The 19,427-nt window shown below is 38.0% G+C and overlaps 1 protein-coding gene across 11 annotated transcripts in view; it reads right to left on the reverse strand.

Moving 5' to 3' along the window:
- Window positions 1-19,427, reverse strand: part of FILIP1 (filamin A interacting protein 1) — a 244,741-nt gene that overhangs the window by 3,792 nt on the left and 221,522 nt on the right. For 9 of the 11 annotated variants that reach the window (XM_049895754.1, XM_049895744.1, XM_049895726.1 and 6 more), the window contains 2 exons: window positions 15,056-17,861; window positions 9-11,765 (listed from right to left, as the gene is read on the reverse strand). In XM_049895754.1, coding sequence (XP_049751711.1) covers window positions 11,559-11,765; window positions 15,056-17,861 — 3,013 coding nt within the window. In that variant the 3' untranslated portion in view covers window positions 9-11,558. Of the gene's footprint in view, window positions 1-8; window positions 11,766-15,055; window positions 17,862-19,427 lie in introns of those variants that run through there. The other 2 variants (XM_049895764.1, XM_049895773.1) reach the window with 2 other exon arrangements.

Here is a 19,427-nt window from a genome sequence, read left to right on the forward strand (position 1 = left end):
AACTGGAACTGAAATTAGTAGTTTCTGTGAAGATCAATAATACGTCATTTCAAAAAGAGACCATGATGTTAAACAACAAAACAAACAAAAACAGATATGTACATGAGCCCAATAACTTTTCCTGCAGTGCTTTACTAAGGTAACTTTTTATCAGCATATGTGCTTTATCTCCAAGATTCTTAAAGCCCTTTAGAAACCATGTCTAATATTCTAACAATATTAAGTCAATTTTTGTACCCAAGGAAAGAACTGAACAAAATGGTAGTAATTACTACCTACAAGCCCCATAGTAGGAAACTAGACTGCTTCCTGTAAGTAACTCTGTTCCCCAGATAGCATTCTTTCTGTTCTGAAAAATATTTACACCTTTGTAATTTCTTATTTTATCTGTATGGATTTGAGTTTAATAAGGATATCCCATTATTCATTTTTAAGAATTCAGTAAACCCAGATGACTCGCTTTTGACTGTTTCATTTCTGCCAGTGCCAACATTCTGTATATCCTTTGAAACCTAAATATATTTTATAAAAGTCAATAAAAAATACATTGAAATAGTAATTAGAACAGTGCCAGCCACATTATAGATTTTTAATATTTATATTTGATAAATTTTGTTTTTATATTAACCTTTATGCCTCCATGAATATATGTCATCATTTTTTCATTTGCTCATTAGAGAGCTATTTATTGTGGCCCTCCTACATGCCAGGCACTGTTCTAGGCATAGAATTACAGTGGTGAGCAAAAATGAGAGAATCCTGCCATTCCTGAGATTATACAGAGCAGATGAAAGAAAATAACTAAACCTCAGCTAGTTTCTCTGCCTGAGAAATATATTACCTCCCTGCCAACACATGGCAGTGTTATACCAGTGAATACAGAAACTTACGTCAGGATTTATCAATAGCGTGAGGAAATTTCTACCCATTATTTTTGCTTTAATTTCAAATGCCAAGGATTTTCATTTTATTTTTACTTAAGTAGTTAACAACTAAATAAACATTAATTAAATTTATGTCATGATTTTATAAGTTCATGCAAATTATGTATGGTAGATGATCCTTTGTCAAAAAAGAAAATATTTTAAATTGGTTTCATTATCTTTATCACAAGATGACCACTAGGTGGAACTATTTCCATTCCTTCCCTCAACCTTTTGGCTTGAATTTGAGATAACTAGCAAAAAAAAACAAGCAGAGTTAAAATGAAATTATACGTTTATTATACTAGCAAGCAAAGTTAAAACGAAATATATACGTTTATTATACTTAGGAATATTTGGCTACAAAGATTTTATAAAGCTTTAAGACACACATAATTTTTCGCTACAACAGAAACCCTTAAAATCATTCTCATGTTTGTCATTAAAAAATTCTTTCAATTTGAAGAATTTCCTTAAATTTGTTCAGTGCCTAGAAATATTTTAAAAGCTTCAGGCAAAAAATTAATTGAAATACTATGTAGTTAGAAATCAAGGTCTAAGATTAAGTATTTTCTACTAACCACTTTTTCTTTCTCTTTTTTTAATCTCTCTAGTAGATTTCAATATAAAGAGGGCCTAGCTCTCAAAGCTCCCTGGTAGAATTAAAGAACCTTCTCCAGTTTTTGTCCCTTTAGAAAGCATAGACAACACAAATTTAAGAGTCAAATTCAGAATCGTTCTTAATGTGGATGTAATTCAGAATACCTGTGCCCTTGTTTCCTCACTACAAAATCTGGGGCTAGGCTAGTAAACGTCAGTTGCTGTTGAGTTGACTTCGACTCCTGGTGACCCTATATATGCCTTCTCTGAAGTAGGTCACCGGAAGTTTCTGCCAAGGAGTTAGAGGTCATCTGTAAAGCCTCTTGCAGGCCTAACTTCTGTGTTGCCACATTATCTTCTGCTCTCTTTGAGTCTATAAACTTTAATTCCTAGAGTTGCCTTCTTTTAATCCTAGCATTTTGTCTTCTCCATAATAATAATAATCGCTTCTCAGAATTAGAATTTGGTGAAAATACATACGGCAAAAGGCTCCATACTATAGAAGAAACAAGGTCTGGGTGAACCAGTACATCTTATTATTGTGTTTAAATTAACAAACTGGCAGCCCATCAATGGTATATATACTAATCCTAGTAATCAGATTATGTTACTAACTGGAATGTCTTAGAAATACTTGACAATATCAGGTAACAGTTTATTTTATATAAATTCTACTTAATAAAAGATAGTGCTTAATATTTTTGTGTATAAATTATATAAACTTTATTTAAAAGAATATAATTAAGCCTAAAGTATTTTGTTTTATATACATGAAAATATACTTCATCTTGTTTTTAGAAGTAGTGAGACAATATCTATTTGCTAGGAGCCCTGGTGGCACAGTGGTTAAGAACTTGGCTGCCTAACCAAAAGTCAGCAGTTTGAATCCACCAACAGCTCCTTGGAAATCCTATCAGGGCAGTTCTACTCTGTCCTATACGGTCACTGTGAGTTGGAATCGACTTGATGGCAACAGGTTTTTTTTATCTTTATGCTAATGGCTCTATTAGTTAAAAGTTATTAAACAGATTTATTAAATCTTTATTATCTATGTTTTAGCCAAATCTCAGCTGAACTAGCCAATACACAAAATTTTGAGAAATAAAAAACGTTAACTTAAGCCATTAAATTTTGTGGTGGCATGTTACGTAGGAAATCTATCTGATACATGTGGAGTCCATGATTACCAGTAAAAGAAAAATAATGCTTTGGAGAGTAATGTCATCATTTATATTTAAATTTTAAAAAAGGTAGAATTTCCAAAAGTGCTAGCATTCCCAAGTCTCATCCTGTCTTTTTTATAATTTGATAAAATAATGTTATACATTGTATTAAAGTTATAAAGCCAGTGAGCAAATTTCATTCCAGCTCCTACTGTCCTTCATTTCATCCCAGAACAAGACTCAAATATAGATCATTTGGGGCCCCTAAATCGCCTTGGTAAAATCAGGTGTAATTCTGTAATAATTTTTTTTTTTCTTTTTACAGATATCATTTTTCTGACACCAGTGATTTCTAGAGTATTTAACGGGCAGATTGGAACAAAAGGCCAGAGTTAATTACCATCTCTATTAACACAAACAAAAAAATTCAAATCAGTTGTGTTGAGTCCATTCCAACTCATGGTGATCCCATGTGTCACCCTCTCTATTAGCAAATTCAAAACAGCAAAGCACTTAAATTTGGGGCCTTTTGATATTCAGACATTTGCTGAGGTAAGTTACTTTTTTCTAATTGGACGGAGAAAAAAAAAAAAACCCTAAATCTTAATACACATATAAACATGGGGAAATTGAATTTCTCCGTACTTTTGGCATTTACAGTTTGCCAGAATACATTTACAGACATTTTCCTGTATATGTTTGTCTCAAATGTTATCTTGATGATTCTTCCTTAAGAAATTTTAGATAACACATTAAAAACATTATTCGTTATTATGACATCATCGTGCAATGATGTGGTTTATGAATTAATTATTACAATAGCTGTTAGATAACTTTCATGGAAAGGAAGTTCAATATATTATCAACTCCTAATTATACTTGCCTTGATTTCTGACCTTACTATTCATCATCCTTGAGTGGTATTCCAGAACTATTGGCCAGCCAGATTATTTGAGATCCAAAGTTATATGCACCAGATGGAATTTAGGGAGAAATTTGGGGGGACTGTCTCTTGAGTGCTAAAGTAGGGCAACCTGGCAGTACGTTGGAATTCTGAATCCTCTCAGGAAAGGTCCTTGGCTGTCCAGTGGGAAAGATGTACTCCCTGGAAAGTCAATGCTTCCCTCCCAAGCAATGCATGTGTTTATATTCTGCCAAACTCTCTGCAAGGGAACACTTGAGCTCTCTGAATTTTCAAAATCTGCTCTAGGAAACTCTATGGGCAGTTCTACTCTGTCCTATAGGGTCGCTATGAGTCGGAATTGACTCGATGGCACTGGGTTTGGTTTTTTGGTTTGGCTCTAGTAAATGAGACCAGATCACTTTAATAACTAGACTCTAAGTTCACACACCTAAGATAAAACATAGCAGAAGTTCAACCTACAGCAGGACTTTGCATCAGCAATGGAAGGCTGCTTCATCAAGGAAGACTGCACCCCATGTTATGTAAAACATTTCCTCTTGGATTTTATATCAGTTTGGCTGATTTATGGCCTGTATTCCATGCTCTGTGGTCCTCTGCTTGGAGAGCATTGTGCCACCTTAGGGCAGTGCTGTTCTCTCTACCAGCTATCAAACCCCAGCATTGAACTTGCTGCTCTCAGGGCAATTCATCCACCTTCAAAAATGTCCTATGTTCTATATACCTTTTAGAAGTAGGAGTACCTAGATATTATTACTTTTAAGGTTCTCATTTTCATAAACTGCTTTAGGGTTCAGTACTGTTATTATCACACTCAGAAATTAATCAGAGTTCTGATAAAACATCTGTTTTAAATAGGAAATGCAATAAACTTCCTCTGTTGACTTGGAATTGTATTTCTTATTTTGGATTCGGCTCAGCTAATTAAAAATACTTCCGCTAATCAGTTCTGTCATTTGCTCCAGGAAACTTTTGAACCAGATGATATAAGCTCTCTTGGGGTTTCTCAACCACCTAATAGTTTATTTGCTTCCTTCCAAAACATTTCCCATGCTACCATTGATCAAATCATTCCCTTACCTCCCCAGGTTGCAGGAGTGACCAGCAATCACAGTTATGACTTATCTAGGAGCAATCGAATTTTTATCTAGGAGCCCTGGTGGTGCAGCTCCTGGCTGCTAACCCTTGGAAACTCTATGCGGGCAGTTCTACTCTGTCCTGTAGGGTTGCTATGAGTCAGAATCGACTCCACGGCAGTGGGTTTGGTTTTTAGTTTAGAATCCTTACCTGGAGACCTGGTGGCGAAGTGGTTAAGCACTTAGCCTGCTAACCAAGAGGTTGGTAGTCTGAACCCACCAGCTGCTCTGTGGCAGAAAAGACCTGGTGATCTGCTCTTGTAAAGATTATAGTCTAGGAAATCCTATGGGGGCATTTCTACTCTGTCCTATAGGGTCTCTATGAGTAGGAATTGACTCAACCGCAATGAGCGTAACCTTTATCTCTCACATAGATTTCTATTTCCCCATACAATCAAATCTGAAATAATTCTCCCACCAATAACATTAATTATAAAAAAAAATAGATAAGTATATGAGCTAAGCATGCTCATGTTCTTACTTTCTTTGGACACAGATGCTAAATGCCTAGGTTAATCTAAGTCTATGGCTGGTCACAAAATTGCATGGAAAATTGACGTCATTGTGCTTCTTAGATAAGGACAACGATATTCACCAAAGCATTGTTGAAGAACTTTGATGCTTATAGTTTCTATGTAAATATTTCAATATCTCAAAATTGTTTGGCAATATTATTTTGGCCCAGTGAGTGTGGGTGATTTAGTCTATGTATGAATATACACTTGGCTCACTTGAAGTAGTTTTATCATATGAACTAATGTATGAACTGGGAGAAACTGAAGACCTGATTTTTGATCCTGGTTTCATCATTAATAAATGATTAGATGTCTCTAAGCTCAGGATTTTTCTTTTGTTTTATCTTTAACAATAATTATCTTCTTGATCTCTAAGGTCTGGTTCAGCTGTAATGAGCTCTGTGATTTTGCATGTCTCTTCATCATACATACATATCCTTAGTGCAAGTAGAGAGGTCAACAATGCTTTTACCAGATAAGCAGTTAATCATTAGTTCTTTTGAAAAAGCATAGCAGTTTCTTTTAAGCTGCTTGCTAAACAATAGCAAAGCGTATCATATTATGGCTGTAAGAAGGAACACTGGAATCATAACAGATTATCATTAAACACTAAACTATAAGCCAAGATAAGGTGATTTGCCAAACGTTACACAATATTTGGTGGTAGAAGGGAGTATTAGGCCATTTTTCAGCAATCCCCCTTCTCTGAATGTACACCTTGATATCTATCCTAAATCTGAGTCCTGTTTTTTATTGTTGTTTGGTCTTTTAAAATAAGATCCTCTGTGCCCTGTTTTAGTGGGTCCTTCATGAACTTGAAGCTCATTACAAATCACCTGCAACTTTGTCTTTCCTAAAATGCCCTTGGTGCTCCTCTGGGAGAGTCAAAGAGGGTGAGGAAAGGGCCATTCATAATTCATTCAAGTATGTTTACACCTCACAGAAAGCTCTCAGGCCCCCTTAGTTTCCGTACATGCGATGGCTTCAGAGAAGAAAATGCCCCAGTCCAGGACTCTTGGCTGTTTTACATCCACTACGTGCCATTGTGTCTTTGGGAGGAAATAAAAGTGGTAATGTACACTATCCAGAATAGCAGTGACCGGATTTCCTCTAATTCCACCATCTCTTTACCTTCATGTTCTCCACACATGATTTGTCAGTTCCCTCCGTGTCATTCTCACAGGCTTGCATTGCAGGAAAAAAGGGAGGAAGCAAAAACACTTCTTTCTTCCCAAACTTCCTGCCATCCTTCAGCTCTGGTTTTGTTTCTCTACAGTGACTGGCAAGCTTTTTACAGCAATGGACAGACCTTTAAACCCGAAGACAGATTCTAAAATAACAGTTTGGCTTCCTAGAGGAGGCAATTTTTAAAAAAGGTTTTAAACAGAGAAGGACACAATCACCAAAAATAAAGGTAGGAGAAAGGGCAATCCAGGCAGAAGGAACAAGCTGAGCAAGTTAAGGAAGGGTGGAATGCTATGACATGCAAGCAATCCTATAAGCCTGGAGTCCAGGGATCCGGACAAGGGAAAAGGAAAGGCACCCAGAGGAGTGAAGAGGTAGAGAGGCCAGGTCACAGAGAGTCTTGCGTGCCATACCAACGGGTTGGCATTGTATTCTCTATGTAATGAGGAACCTCTGGGTTTTTAAATACAGGAGCAATGTGGTCAGTTTTCACTTTGGAAAACAGAGTGAACAATGAATCGGAGAATTTTGAAATTGGACAGTATGAGATCAGACAGGAAGAGTATCAGAGTAATCTAAACGAGAAGTAACTGAAACCTCAACTCAGGCAATGTGTGTGTGTGAAGGGGTGAATAGAAAGGTGGGTTCAGCTGTTAGAGATGTTAGGGGATTAGAATATTCAGGACTTGCTGAATGACTCTACTTGGTGGGTGAGAGAGAAGGAGGAGCCCAACATTACAGATTTTTAGCTTAGGTGACTGGGTAGATGAGGATATCATTGCTGAGATGAGAATAATAAAAGGAACAGACTTGAAAGGGAGATGGGAGAGGTTATGAGAACAGCTTTTAGACAAGTTGAGTTGGAGATGTGCAGTACGAAGTTGGATATGGGGTTAGAGATAGAGGTTTGGGAGCCATCAGCACACGGGTGTTACTTGAAGCCATAGGAGTACATAAAATAACCAGAGTGAGTATGAAGAGTAGGAAAATGGTTCTCAGTAGAACATGGGGCACATCAACCCTTATGATGTATGCATAAACTAAGGAGCCAGCAAGGGAGACTGAGGAGGAGCAGTTAGAGAGGTAGAGGGAGAACCAAAGGAGATAGATGTTTTGGTCACTAAGACAGAGGAGCACAACCTAACTCTACCCCTCACCCTTATAGGAGGCTAGAGATTTATTTCCTGGAAAAACTGACCCAGAGAAGTTCTAGACCAAGGCACAAGAATGGGCAAGGATGAGGCATAGACTGAATGCAGGGGAGTGAAAAAGTTTACAAACTGAACTGTGTGTGAGATTCTCATCCCAGCTCTCCTGATCTATTTCCAGAATGCAGGTAGCCTGTGCCAGGGAAGAGAGGGAAGGATTTTTCCCTAAAAACTACTGGAAGATGTACTTTAAAAATGGATAAATCAGATAGATAGATAGACACATAGCTGGATGATAGGTAGGTAAACAAAAGTAGAAGATAAGAAATCTAGGAAACGGGATTTAACATAGGCAAAAGGACAAGAGGACAACAACTGTGCAGCCAGCCTCGAGGACAACCAGCCCAGACTGAGTAGGGAAACAGAGGGCTGAACTAGGAAGGCTTCCAGGGAAAAATATTAAACGGATGTGTTTAAGTGTTCATAAAAATTATTGATAGATGTTTGGCACATCTATTGGAGCATTTGAAAAATAAAGAAGATAAGTACACAGAAAACCAAGCAGATGAAAAACAAAGCCGTTTTCTTTTGAAGAATGAAAAGTGGTAAGAAAAAAGAAACGTAATCATCGTATAATACTTGGCTCAGCAAGGAACAGCATTTACATTACCCTGTTATAAACATGGAGCCCTGGTGATATAGTGGGTAAGTGATACAGTTGCTAGCCAAAAGGTTGGCAGTTCAAACTCACCAGCCCCTCCTTGGAAACCCCGGAGGACCAGGTAGGAAGAAAACACTAAACTTTTATCTGGGTTGGGGAAATTTTGGAATAGTACATTCCAATTTACTGGGAAATCCTCTTTGTGTCCCTCTTCCCCTCTCTGCCCTCCCACTTCCCACATGAGTGCACTCTCCTCACCCTGTGGTTTTCCCAAACAGGAAAGTCCCTCTTCCCCAGTATTCTGACTCTATGAGGGAGTGAGAAATTCAATTCTTTTTATGCCTTACTGTCTTCAACATGTTTTCATTTCTCCCATATATATAATTGAACAAATCATTTTTCTCCTAGACTACACATCGAAGCTATTTCTTATTTCTTGAAGATATTCATGTAAGGGATTTGGTAATACCCTCAATGAATACACTAGACTCTCTAAAGTAAGCCCAATTGCCACCCATCAACCCGTCCTCACTGCAAATATAATAGAAATGCCAGTAGAAACTGAATAACCTTGCCTAAGCAGATGCCCTAGACATGAAGCTCACATTTTCAAGAAACGATAAACACTCTTAAGGCCCTGTCCCATATAGGAACATTTCTGGTGCCGTGCATACTAAGTGGCCACCATTATAGTGCGCTGAAATAGTCAGCACATTAAAATAATTCTCAGGAGGGGAGGACCAGGGCCTCTCTGTAGCTGTGCAGATTGTGCCCTGCAGGGTCCCGGGGGCACCATCCACATTGCAGTCTATGGAGATGGCACCCTCTCCCTGTGTTTTCTCAGGGTGGGACCTAAGCAGCAGATGTACATAGCAGTCCTGGTGAGACTCCTTTTATTTAACTAGACAATACATTTCAGGACAAGGAAAAGACTCTAATGTTGTAATCCTATTCAGTACTACAAAAGCACATAAAATTGCATCTTAAAAACATTATATTCACAAATGAAAGCTGAAGTTGGAGTGCATTTAATCCTCCACCTCCTATCCCCAGTGGATTTCATTTCTAGTATGTGGTTTAATGCAAATCTACCCAATAAGTGTAGAGTGGATTCTAAAATTACAAAGAAAAAACTGTCATGGTGGTTGCTCTCTATCATTTCTGAAAAGTGCATGTGTTGTTCTGCCAGGTATTCTTAGCAGTTGTACTTTGTAGGTGGCTCTGTTCCAAGGTCCAGATGTATAAACATCCTGTACATGCACTGTTATGTCTGTCGGAGCACTTTCCCTGTTGATGGTACGGACTTCAGGAGGAAACCATGTAAGATGATGTGAGCAAAAACAGCAAGTGGTAATAACATTATGATAAAAATCACTGCAGAATGGCAGGTAGAGTCAAAAGGAATGGAATGTTTGGCTCTTTGACACCCTCATTTGCTCAAATTCAGTATGTTATGGTGCAGTAACATTAAATACTTGAATGTCCTTGTTTTGAAAGGGTTGGCCATCCACTTTACCAAAGGGATTTTTTCCCCTTTTAATCAAATACAAGTTGGTATTCTAAATGGCAAAATCTCTTGTTTAAACTTGTTTGAAATCTTACTTCATAAACAACCTATTTTCCTGGTCTCTCTCTCTCTCTCCTTCTACCACAAAATCCCATTATTATGGCGTGTCTTTAGCAACATGGTTGCTCAACATTTTTTATTACATATGCTGAGCACTGATGAGCAATAGGTAACAGAGATCTGCTTAAAGTGAGTACAAATACTGTGAGGCATCTACCACCATTGGAGTCCAAGTTCTGCAAGGAATAGGAAATCTGATTGGAAATAAACTTAGAGAAGGGCTTCTTTATCATGAAGTATGATGATAAACACTGATCACACCTTTTTTTTTTTTTTTTTAACCTGCCCGTTTATACCTATCAAGAACAGATACTATCCAAATAATGTTAGGACCCTCACAATTCAGAAATGGAAAAACAAAAAAATCTGTAACTTTGTAGTTAATTGCATTTTCGTAAATTTCACCCAATAGACTCAAAAAACTGGACAAAGGTGCTGCTGACATGAGACCTTGTATGCTAAGCTGCGGGTTATTAGCCTTGAGCTCATTTGTGGTTATTTGACTAAGAAGCACAATTTTCACTTTAACATGGTTAATCTACTTACAAAGACACCTGGCATTTTGCATTCACCCTGTTTCATGCTTATTAAAAAGCATGCTTAAAATTAATGAAAATGATACAAACAAGGAAAACTGACAGGAATAATCACTTCTTCACACCACACTCAAACACACACACAGATACACACATCCCAAATCATGAGTTGGTTCTACATTTGCAAGTTAAGTCCACACTTGAGTGAGGATAATATTTGAATTCAATTAAGATATTTACGATGTCATTCCCCGCGCCCCCTCCTCCCTGGCATTAATGTCTGAGAATTTACTTTCTGCTATTTGCTATCCATTACAATCTCTGTTGAGCTAAAAGGGCCATTTGGCAGCTCTATTCAAACTGCCCCACAATTTAAATCAGTTGCACACTTGAATAGAGTGTGAGTCTGACATTAATGGTTCTCAAATTATTGTCTATGAAATTCTGGGAATCTTGTGGAGGCAGCCAAAATTTTTACAACACACACACACAAATAAGTAAAACTCTGTTTTGGGGATTCCATATTTCATTTCCATTTTATTTCATGTTGAACTTATTTCCTGAAATCATCTTGGAGGCTTTTGTTTTTGAAAAATTTAGAAGTCCAGACCCTGTGATAGCCATGAGATGTTTTTTCCAGCACGTGAAGCAAATTCAGGACTTGATAGAGGCAAATGACAACTGTTAAAACTATTTCCTATTTCATAATAGCATTTTTGAAAAAAAAAAATTTGTAGAACAAGGCTTTTAAATTTGGATTACATTTAAGAACTATGGGAGCCAGCCTTGGAGATCTTGTGATCCAGCATTTTACTGATGAAGGAACTGAGGCTCAGGTGGGTTAACTGATTGATGTGTCCACTTGTCTAGAAGCAAAACTTGGGCTAGAAGCCAGGTCCTGCCTCAGGCCCAGTGTCCTTAAAAAACCACACTGCAAACAGTATTTTTGCCAATTAGTTCTATTCCCTAGTATCGAAACAAATGTACAGATTAGAAAAGACACATGGTTATTAGTTGGTTATTTTATAAACGAGCTATTGAAACCTTAAATTAGTACATGTAAAGAGTTGGCACTAACAGACGAAGGTTCGTTTTCACGGCAGCAGTAGCATCTGCACAACATACCCCCTTAGCCACTGCCCTCAGCCCTTCCCCCCTCCAAGAGAGGTAGTGCTGCCGGCTGCAGATTTCTTCAGCTCTATTTTCATAGACTGAGACTCAGCTCGAGGCTCGAATTTGGTCAGATTTCCTGCTCCTGGAGCTGCCACTACTGGTTTTCCTGCTTTCATACCTTTTGACATAGGAATGCGGGTGGGTGTAGGCCGCTGGGATGACCCTTCTTGTCCTGACTGTAAGAGAGGAAATCAGAGACACAAAGGAGGTGTTGGTGAGTTTCCTCTGGTTCTGTCATCAGTCTGAACATTAGCAAGACCCTTGATACACAGGAACACCCACAGATGGCACCTCCCCAGATAAAAGAATTGCAAGAATTGGAAGAATCTTGATAAAAGAATTGTAAGAAACTTGGAATCAGTATCTAATCTACTCTGATTACCTCCCTTTCCTTCTCTTGAAATATCCATCCCAAACTTCCTCTTCTTCTCAAGTCCCTAACCTACCTCCTTTACCCTTACGCTAAATGAAAATATAGGCCACCTCGGGAAAGTTTACTCTGGCTATCCCCAAATTATCTTCAGTCTCCCTCCATCCCTCTCTCCTGTGCTGGAGACCCCAACCCTTCCATTCTCATCAGGACTTTTCTCACTTCGTTAAACCCACAGGCATGTTCAGTTTTCTCTCTGAAATAACGTCTATTGCCAAGGTCAATGATAACTTCCTCATAATGTCAGAATTTTCTCATTTTTTTTGTTGTCACCTGCTGGCCACACCTTCCTTCTTAAAATGCTCCTAGAACTCCCTTGCTGTATTCACCTCCTGTCTCTGACAGCTCCTTTTTAATCTCTTTTGCTGGCTCCTTGTACAATCTTGCTCATCCTCTAAACGCGAGTGTCACTATGTTCCATTCTCAGCCTTACTTTTATTTTTCACATTCACGCTGAGAACTGCCTGTTATCACCCTTCGTGTCCGTGAGTCCCAGGATCTCTAGCCTTCAAAAAAGCTCTCCTAAATTGCATGCTTGTATTTCCAACCACTTGCCAGATATTTCTAATGCCCCCAGGCATCGCAAATCTAACATGCCCCAAACATGACTTATCTTCTACCTCAGTTTGTTCCCCTATGTATCTCATCCTGCCCACTCAAGACTGCCAACCCAGAAACCTCAGAGCCACTCTCTATACTCAATTGTCATGAAATCTTTTTGATTCTATTTTTAATATATCTCATTTCCTCTACCATCGTTCAAGTTAGCGTACTATCTCCAGCCTATAGAATTGCAACAGCGTCCCTGTCCTCAATCTGTCTCTTCTAATCTATCCTTTAAATTGTTTTCTAGATGGATCTTTCTAAAACATAAATAATAGAATGTCTCTGTAATGCTCACTGCCCTTTCAATGACTCCCTTGTCTACACTATAAGACGAAGTGTCAGTTTCATAGGAAGAGATGCGTTCCCTTCCGTATCTGACCCCGGTTTGCCTCTCCATTTCCTGCTCTTGTATTTTCTTCCTGTGCCCCGACTGTTAAAGCACAATGGGACGGCTCACCATTCCTCAAATATTCCAGGCTTTCTCACACAGCCATGCCTCTTCATGTGGTGTTCCCTCTACATGCTAATTCCTTTTTCCTTCTTGAAAACCCTCCTTATCTACGAAAACCTCCTCTTTTGTGAAGCTTTCTCTAGTGGTTCCATATTTCTATTACAGAACCACTACATAGTTTCCAATTTGCCTCTCCCACAAAATCAAGAACTTCTAAAAGACAAGGGACATGTCCTTTTCATCTTTGTATGCCAATACCTAGTCTGGTGCCTAATGTGTAAGAAACTTGGTAAATACTGAATGAATAAATGCAGAAATGAACTAGCCTCACTGTTCAAATTCTAATAGAAGTGTCCCAAACCTTTTGCTACCCCTGAATTTTATGGGCTCTGATATACCTGAAATAAGTGAGTTATCATGCAGGCCTTAGAATTCTTAGACAGTTGATTTGAAATCCTATTTGTGCATAGAGTTTAATCAGTAGTCAAAAACATTGCTACACAGGGTAAGGCTATCTTGAGCTGACACTTGTAATGGAAATAAGATTTTACAGCAGAAAATCTGCCCTCAGAGGTGCTTAGAAATTACTGCCGTGATTACAAAAGCCTAAATGTGACACAGTAGTCTTTTGCTTTATCTCTATGAGAGACTGGCTTGATAATCTTCAGTTACAACCATTTATACTTCTACTGTCTTTACATAAAATGTAGCAGAAACAAGCAAGACTCTGCACAGTCAAGCTATCCTCTAAAAAATAATTAAAAAAAAAAAAAGCTATCCTCTGTGTGGCCTAAAAAGCAGTTCCGAATCATTTGCGAAGGGCGAGCAATTCTGAGTGCTATTTGGCTTCTGCACAGCCGATAAATAAAAGCTATACTGGCAAAAGCAATTAGTAATTCATACTCTGAAATCTGTCCTGAGTCTATGTTTGTACAAGAAGAATTAAAGTAAATGATATTGAGGGTGTGTGAAAAAAAGCCACGGTTTCTATAATTAAATAACAAACTTCCTGTAGAGTTTTCAAAACTTGCTGTAGAATTTATTCAGAGTCCAGGGATCATAAGAATTTCTACCCTATTAGTTGAAATAAATAATTGCTACATGCTATTCCATAATTGGAGCCCTGGTGGCACAGTGGTTAAAAGCTCAGCTGTTAACCAAAAAGTCAGCAGTTCAAAACCACCAGCCGCTCCTTGGGAACCCTATGGGGCAGTTTTACTCTGTCCTACAGGGTTTTGGTGCAGTTCTATTCTGTCCTATAGGGTTGTTATGAGTCAGAATCAACTCAACAGCTATGAGTTTTTATTCCATAATTATATTTACCAATTTGTCCTCAATCTATGAAGACAATCGCTGAAAATATTCGGAAAAATAGGATTTATTTTTAAGCTCTGGTTTTTATACTTTGGAAATGCTTTCTTATGATTGTTTATTTAGCCTTCCAGCTAGTTATTATACAAATGTTTACCAAGCACCTACTTTCTGCAAAGTACTATAAATAAAATATTCATTTTTGCTTTTAAAAATATTTTTATATTGAATTCTTTTATTTTTTACTTATGTTGACTATTTTAGGTTATAGAAATAATAATGTAGCAACAGTTTCAATCCACCCTGTATTGACTATTTCTCCTAGTGTCTCCACTTTAAGAAGTATTTTCAATACAATAATCAAATTTTAAACTTGCTATTATTGTTTATTATTATATGCTGCCATTTTAAAGAGACCATCTTTGAAAGCATTTTTGGGTTTCCATAACTTACCTGAAAAAAATCCCCTCAAAATTATCCCAGTTTATCAAAATATTAGATGATTTTCTTTTCTCGGGACAGTGTAGACAGTCCTCTAGAGAATGTTTGTTAGCGGCCTCATGGAGTGAGAGGCTTGTGGTTCTGTCACATTGAGCATGTGGGGTTAGTCTCACTGCTCACCTCGCTGACCCTCCACTGGCCTGCACTTTGGAACCTCTTCTACTCACCACTGACTGGGTTCCTCGAGTGGATGAAGTTGTGACTGGTGTAATGGTGATAGTGCTTGTCACTTTGCTCGCACCAGGCCGTGATGAAAGATGGTTCCTGGGAGAGCGAAGGACAGTGCCAGTGGAAACTTCTTTTTCAGTTGTCACGTTGACTGGCCGGACAGTAATAACAGGACTTGCTCCTTCAGCTGAAGTCCCAGGAGATCGTTTAAACTGAGAACCTAAGTGAATGTGAATTTTATTGTCTTCCGTGGTTATGATATTGGCATTGGAGTTGTATTTCCTTACTGGTGTTGGAACAGTTTGTTTTTCTGGGGTGACTTTGAGGACAGTCCTTCCCATGGGCATTTCCTGGGATTCAGGAGAGACAGCTATCTCGGCTGGTGCTGCTGATGTAGACACTGTCATTATCTGAATGGGGGATGTGGGTCTGTCTGCAAATGCACCTCTTCCACTATCTGGGGTCTTCTCTCTGGAAAATGTAGTAATTGTGACTGGAGACATGGCTCGTTCTGTACCAAGAGTAGTATCTCCACTTTTTGATTTTTGAGACATTACATTTGGTGATGGAATAATTGTTATCCTTGGTTTCTGATTCCCTAAGGTAGGAATGACAGTGGTGCTAGAAAAAAATTCTTCAGATGTTGGGCTCGTTATCTCCAAAGTGGCAGTACTGTTCTCATGGTCTGGAGTCACTCGAATATGCAGAGGCTGACCCTGCTTTGGTGAAAGGACTAGCTCTCCTGGGTGCCCTGGACTGGAATTTGCTCGAGGCCCTTTCTCCTGAGTGATCGTGGGCCCATTTTCCCTTTTTCTCATCCATGGAATCCAAGACTTTCTCATAGTGAGCTCATTTGCTGCTGGAGGATACCTGTCTAGAACAGAGGCTCGCTCCATAGGTTTTTTCAATCCTACCTGTCGAAGATTACTCATGATATGATTTTCCTCTTGAAAGGATTTCCGTATAAACACAGCAGGAGTTTCTTCCTCTGCTGCTTCACTGCCAACGGCATCAGTCTGTACTCCTGTCGATGTTACAGGAACATCCACCATTCTTCTTCCATTCACACTGGGTCTGAGAGCTCTACTATACCGCTTAGAAAGCTCCAACTCTTTGGTCAAATTGAGGACCTCCTGCCCCATGTTTTTGTTCTTATTTTCTTCTTCCATAAATCTTTGTTGAAGGACAGAATAATCCACCTGGAGCTGAGAAAGCTGATCTTCTTTATTCATTAGCTCATGAATCTTCTCTTTAAGAGCTTGGACTTCGGCTTTTAAGTCTCGACTTTTCGCTTCTTCCAACCGAAATCTGTGTCTCAGCTCAGCTTCCTGGCTCACAGTCTCACCTTTCTCTATTGCTTTATTCTTGGCAATTTGGTGCTTTATCTCTTCTAGCTGTTGAGAAAGGAAATTAGCCTTATCCTGCTCAGTTCTAAATTTCTGCTCCAGCTGATCATATTCATCCTCTGTCTTCATCAAATCCCCTTCGACCACCTCCAACTGTTGGAGACGTTTCTTCAATCTCTCGATTTCAAGTGTTAGTTCTTTAATCTTGTTATCTTCCGGGCAGATGAGTTCAGGTCCTTTTCGAGATCTTCCCCTTGTTATTTCTCTTTCTACTTCCTCTATACCATCAAGTCTCTTCTTTAATAAATCAACATTGCAGCTTAATTCAGAAGATTTTTCTTCTTCACTTTTCAGTTTGCCTATTAACTCATCTCTCTCTTTTGTCAAATTATATACCTTTTCCTCCATTTCAGATTTCAGTTTTAAAAGCTTTTTACTTTCTTCAATTAGTTTTTCAGTTACATCCATAACCTTTCCTTGCTCTACCTTAAAATTTTTATTGAGACCATCCACTTTCCTTTCTTCTTGCTTTATTTTTTCCATCATATTCTTCCTTTCATCAACCAGCATCACAGTAAATGACTTCAACTTTGTAAGATCATCCTTTAGGCTTAATTCAGCTTTTTCCAGTCTACTTTCAGAACATTCAAGTTCTTTAACTCGACTCTTAACCACCTCCAATTCATTTAGCAGATCTTTGGTTAAGTTCTTTTCTTTCTCCAGATTTAAATGTAGCTGAGTGCATTCAGATTTACTCTTGCTAAATGCTTCTTCCAATTTCTCCAGTTCAGACATTCTCTTTTGTAACTTCTCAACCTCAAGTTTGAGCTCCTTACTGTGGTGTTCTTCCTCTTGCAGCTTCTTCCTCAATTCCCTACACTGGGATTCAGTTTTAGTGATCTCCTCATCTTTACCTTCCATTTCCAACACACGCTTTCGGAGATTTTCCACTTCTGCCATGAGGCTGGAGTTTCCACATTCCCCTTTGGCAATTTTATCTCTTAATTCCTGAAGTTCTTCCTCTGCCTTTTGAAGATTTTTGTTGGTTTCTTCTAGCTCCTCAATTCTTTGACTTAAGCCAACCAGCTTAAGTCTAAGTTGTCTGTTGTGAGACTCTTGATTAGCCAATTTAGCATTCATCTCTTCATGCTCTTGAGAGAACCTTGAAGCCTTGTGTTCAAAGTCCACTTCTAACTTGAGCAATTTCTGCCTGTCTTCTTTGGATTTGGAAGTAATGGCTTTCAGCTTTTCTTCTTCTTCCCTCAGTTTTTGAGTAAGATCCTGTACCTTCTGGCTTTGCAGACCAAGTTGCTCAATATGCATTTGTCTTTCATCCACCAACATGAGTGCAAAGGACTTGAGTTTGACAAGCTCATCTCTTAGTTTATTGAGCCGTTTAGCATTTTCCTTTTCTTTGCGGGCTTGGTAAGCCTTTTCTTGTTCAAGGAGCTTTTTCAACCTAGAAAACAAAACAATTATATATTAAAAGATTAATTAGCAAATAGGTTTGTCTTAGATATTAAAAAACAAAATACTACCATGATAAATCCCTTAATAATTGCTATATTATCAAGGCTTAACAAATAGCCAGTAAGGTAGAAGTCAGGATATTGTTTACCCTTAAAGAGAAGTTGGTGCTGGAAGGGGGCATGAGGAAGGCTCTTGGGGTGCTAGTTTTTGTTTCTTGATTTATACGCTGGTTACACTGGATTGTTCAGTTTGTGAAAATTCAGTTAGCTGAACATTTATGGCATGAATACTTTTCTGTACTTCAAAAAAATAATCAAGACATAAAACTTAGGTTGTATAATAATAATTACTATTTATATAGTGTATTCTGCATCCCAGGCACTAGTCTTCATTTTATCCTCACAGCAACCCTACAAGACATGTACTGCTACTGTCATCCCCATGAGGAAAATGAGTTACAGAGATTACGTAACTTGCCACACGTCACACAATCATTAAGTGGTATTACTAGGATTCAAACTTAGGCAGTAAGATTCAGAAACCCATGCTCCTCACCTCTGTATCATATAACTTCTTGCAAGAGACAAGGGAAGTTTAAATGGAAAAAAAGTCCCCAAAAAGGAGAACCTTCAAAGTTTTTCTTATTTTTTGGACCCTTGTAACAAACTCTGCCACTATCACCTGATAGGACAATGCAAAATGGGCTTTCTGGTACCAAAGCTAGTTGACACAGCTGATTTTAACTGACACCAGAGCTGGTACAGCATCTTGTCCCAGTTTTCTGATTTAAATAATTTCTGTTTGATAGAAAACTAGGTGGGGAGGAAATTCCAGCAACTGTAATTTGAAAAATGTGCTAGCTACAGCAATTATTATGTTTCACATTATGAAATGTATTTTCTCTCTGGTACTCATGTAAGCTGTAAAAAGTAGAAGTGTAAACATACCAGAGTAACTATTGCCCACTCTTGTTTGGTCAGTTAAGTTGCACTGATTTTTAACAGTTATTTTCATATAATCATAAAAACAGAGTTAAAATAATCATATTCACCATATGTTAGTCTAAGAATGCATTTTAGTAATTAATGTGTTTATAATAGAGGCAAGTTATGAACAACTACTAACACACATTAATTTAAGTGCATTTGATTCTTTCAATATCTTTTGTAGCTTGTTTATTCTGAATGATTTACTTAATATTTATGATTAAGTTAGCTAACAGCCAAATAGATAGCATTTAATAGTTTCCCATTGCATTGAGCAAGAAATGACTGGATATATATTAAAAGCTACTTATCAAATCCAGTGTCAGATAAAAATTTCTATAGAAATGATCCTGATGATGCCATTAAGATTTTTTATAGAATTTATTTATATCAAATATACCCTTATGTCCAAACATCAATTTAACTAAATGTATATCTTCCAAAAAATCGTTATAACTTTATCCCTAAAATGGGAGAAAAAAGATTGTTTTCAAATCCTATGGATTTGCATGAACAATACTATAATAGCTTCACTAAGTGTGGTCCTTAATGTGTAATAAGGGCATTTT

This window comes from Elephas maximus, chromosome 1, assembly GCF_024166365.1.
Source record: "Elephas maximus indicus isolate mEleMax1 chromosome 1, mEleMax1 primary haplotype, whole genome shotgun sequence".
In the NCBI taxonomy this organism is placed as follows: Eukaryota; Metazoa; Chordata; class Mammalia; order Proboscidea; family Elephantidae; genus Elephas; species Elephas maximus.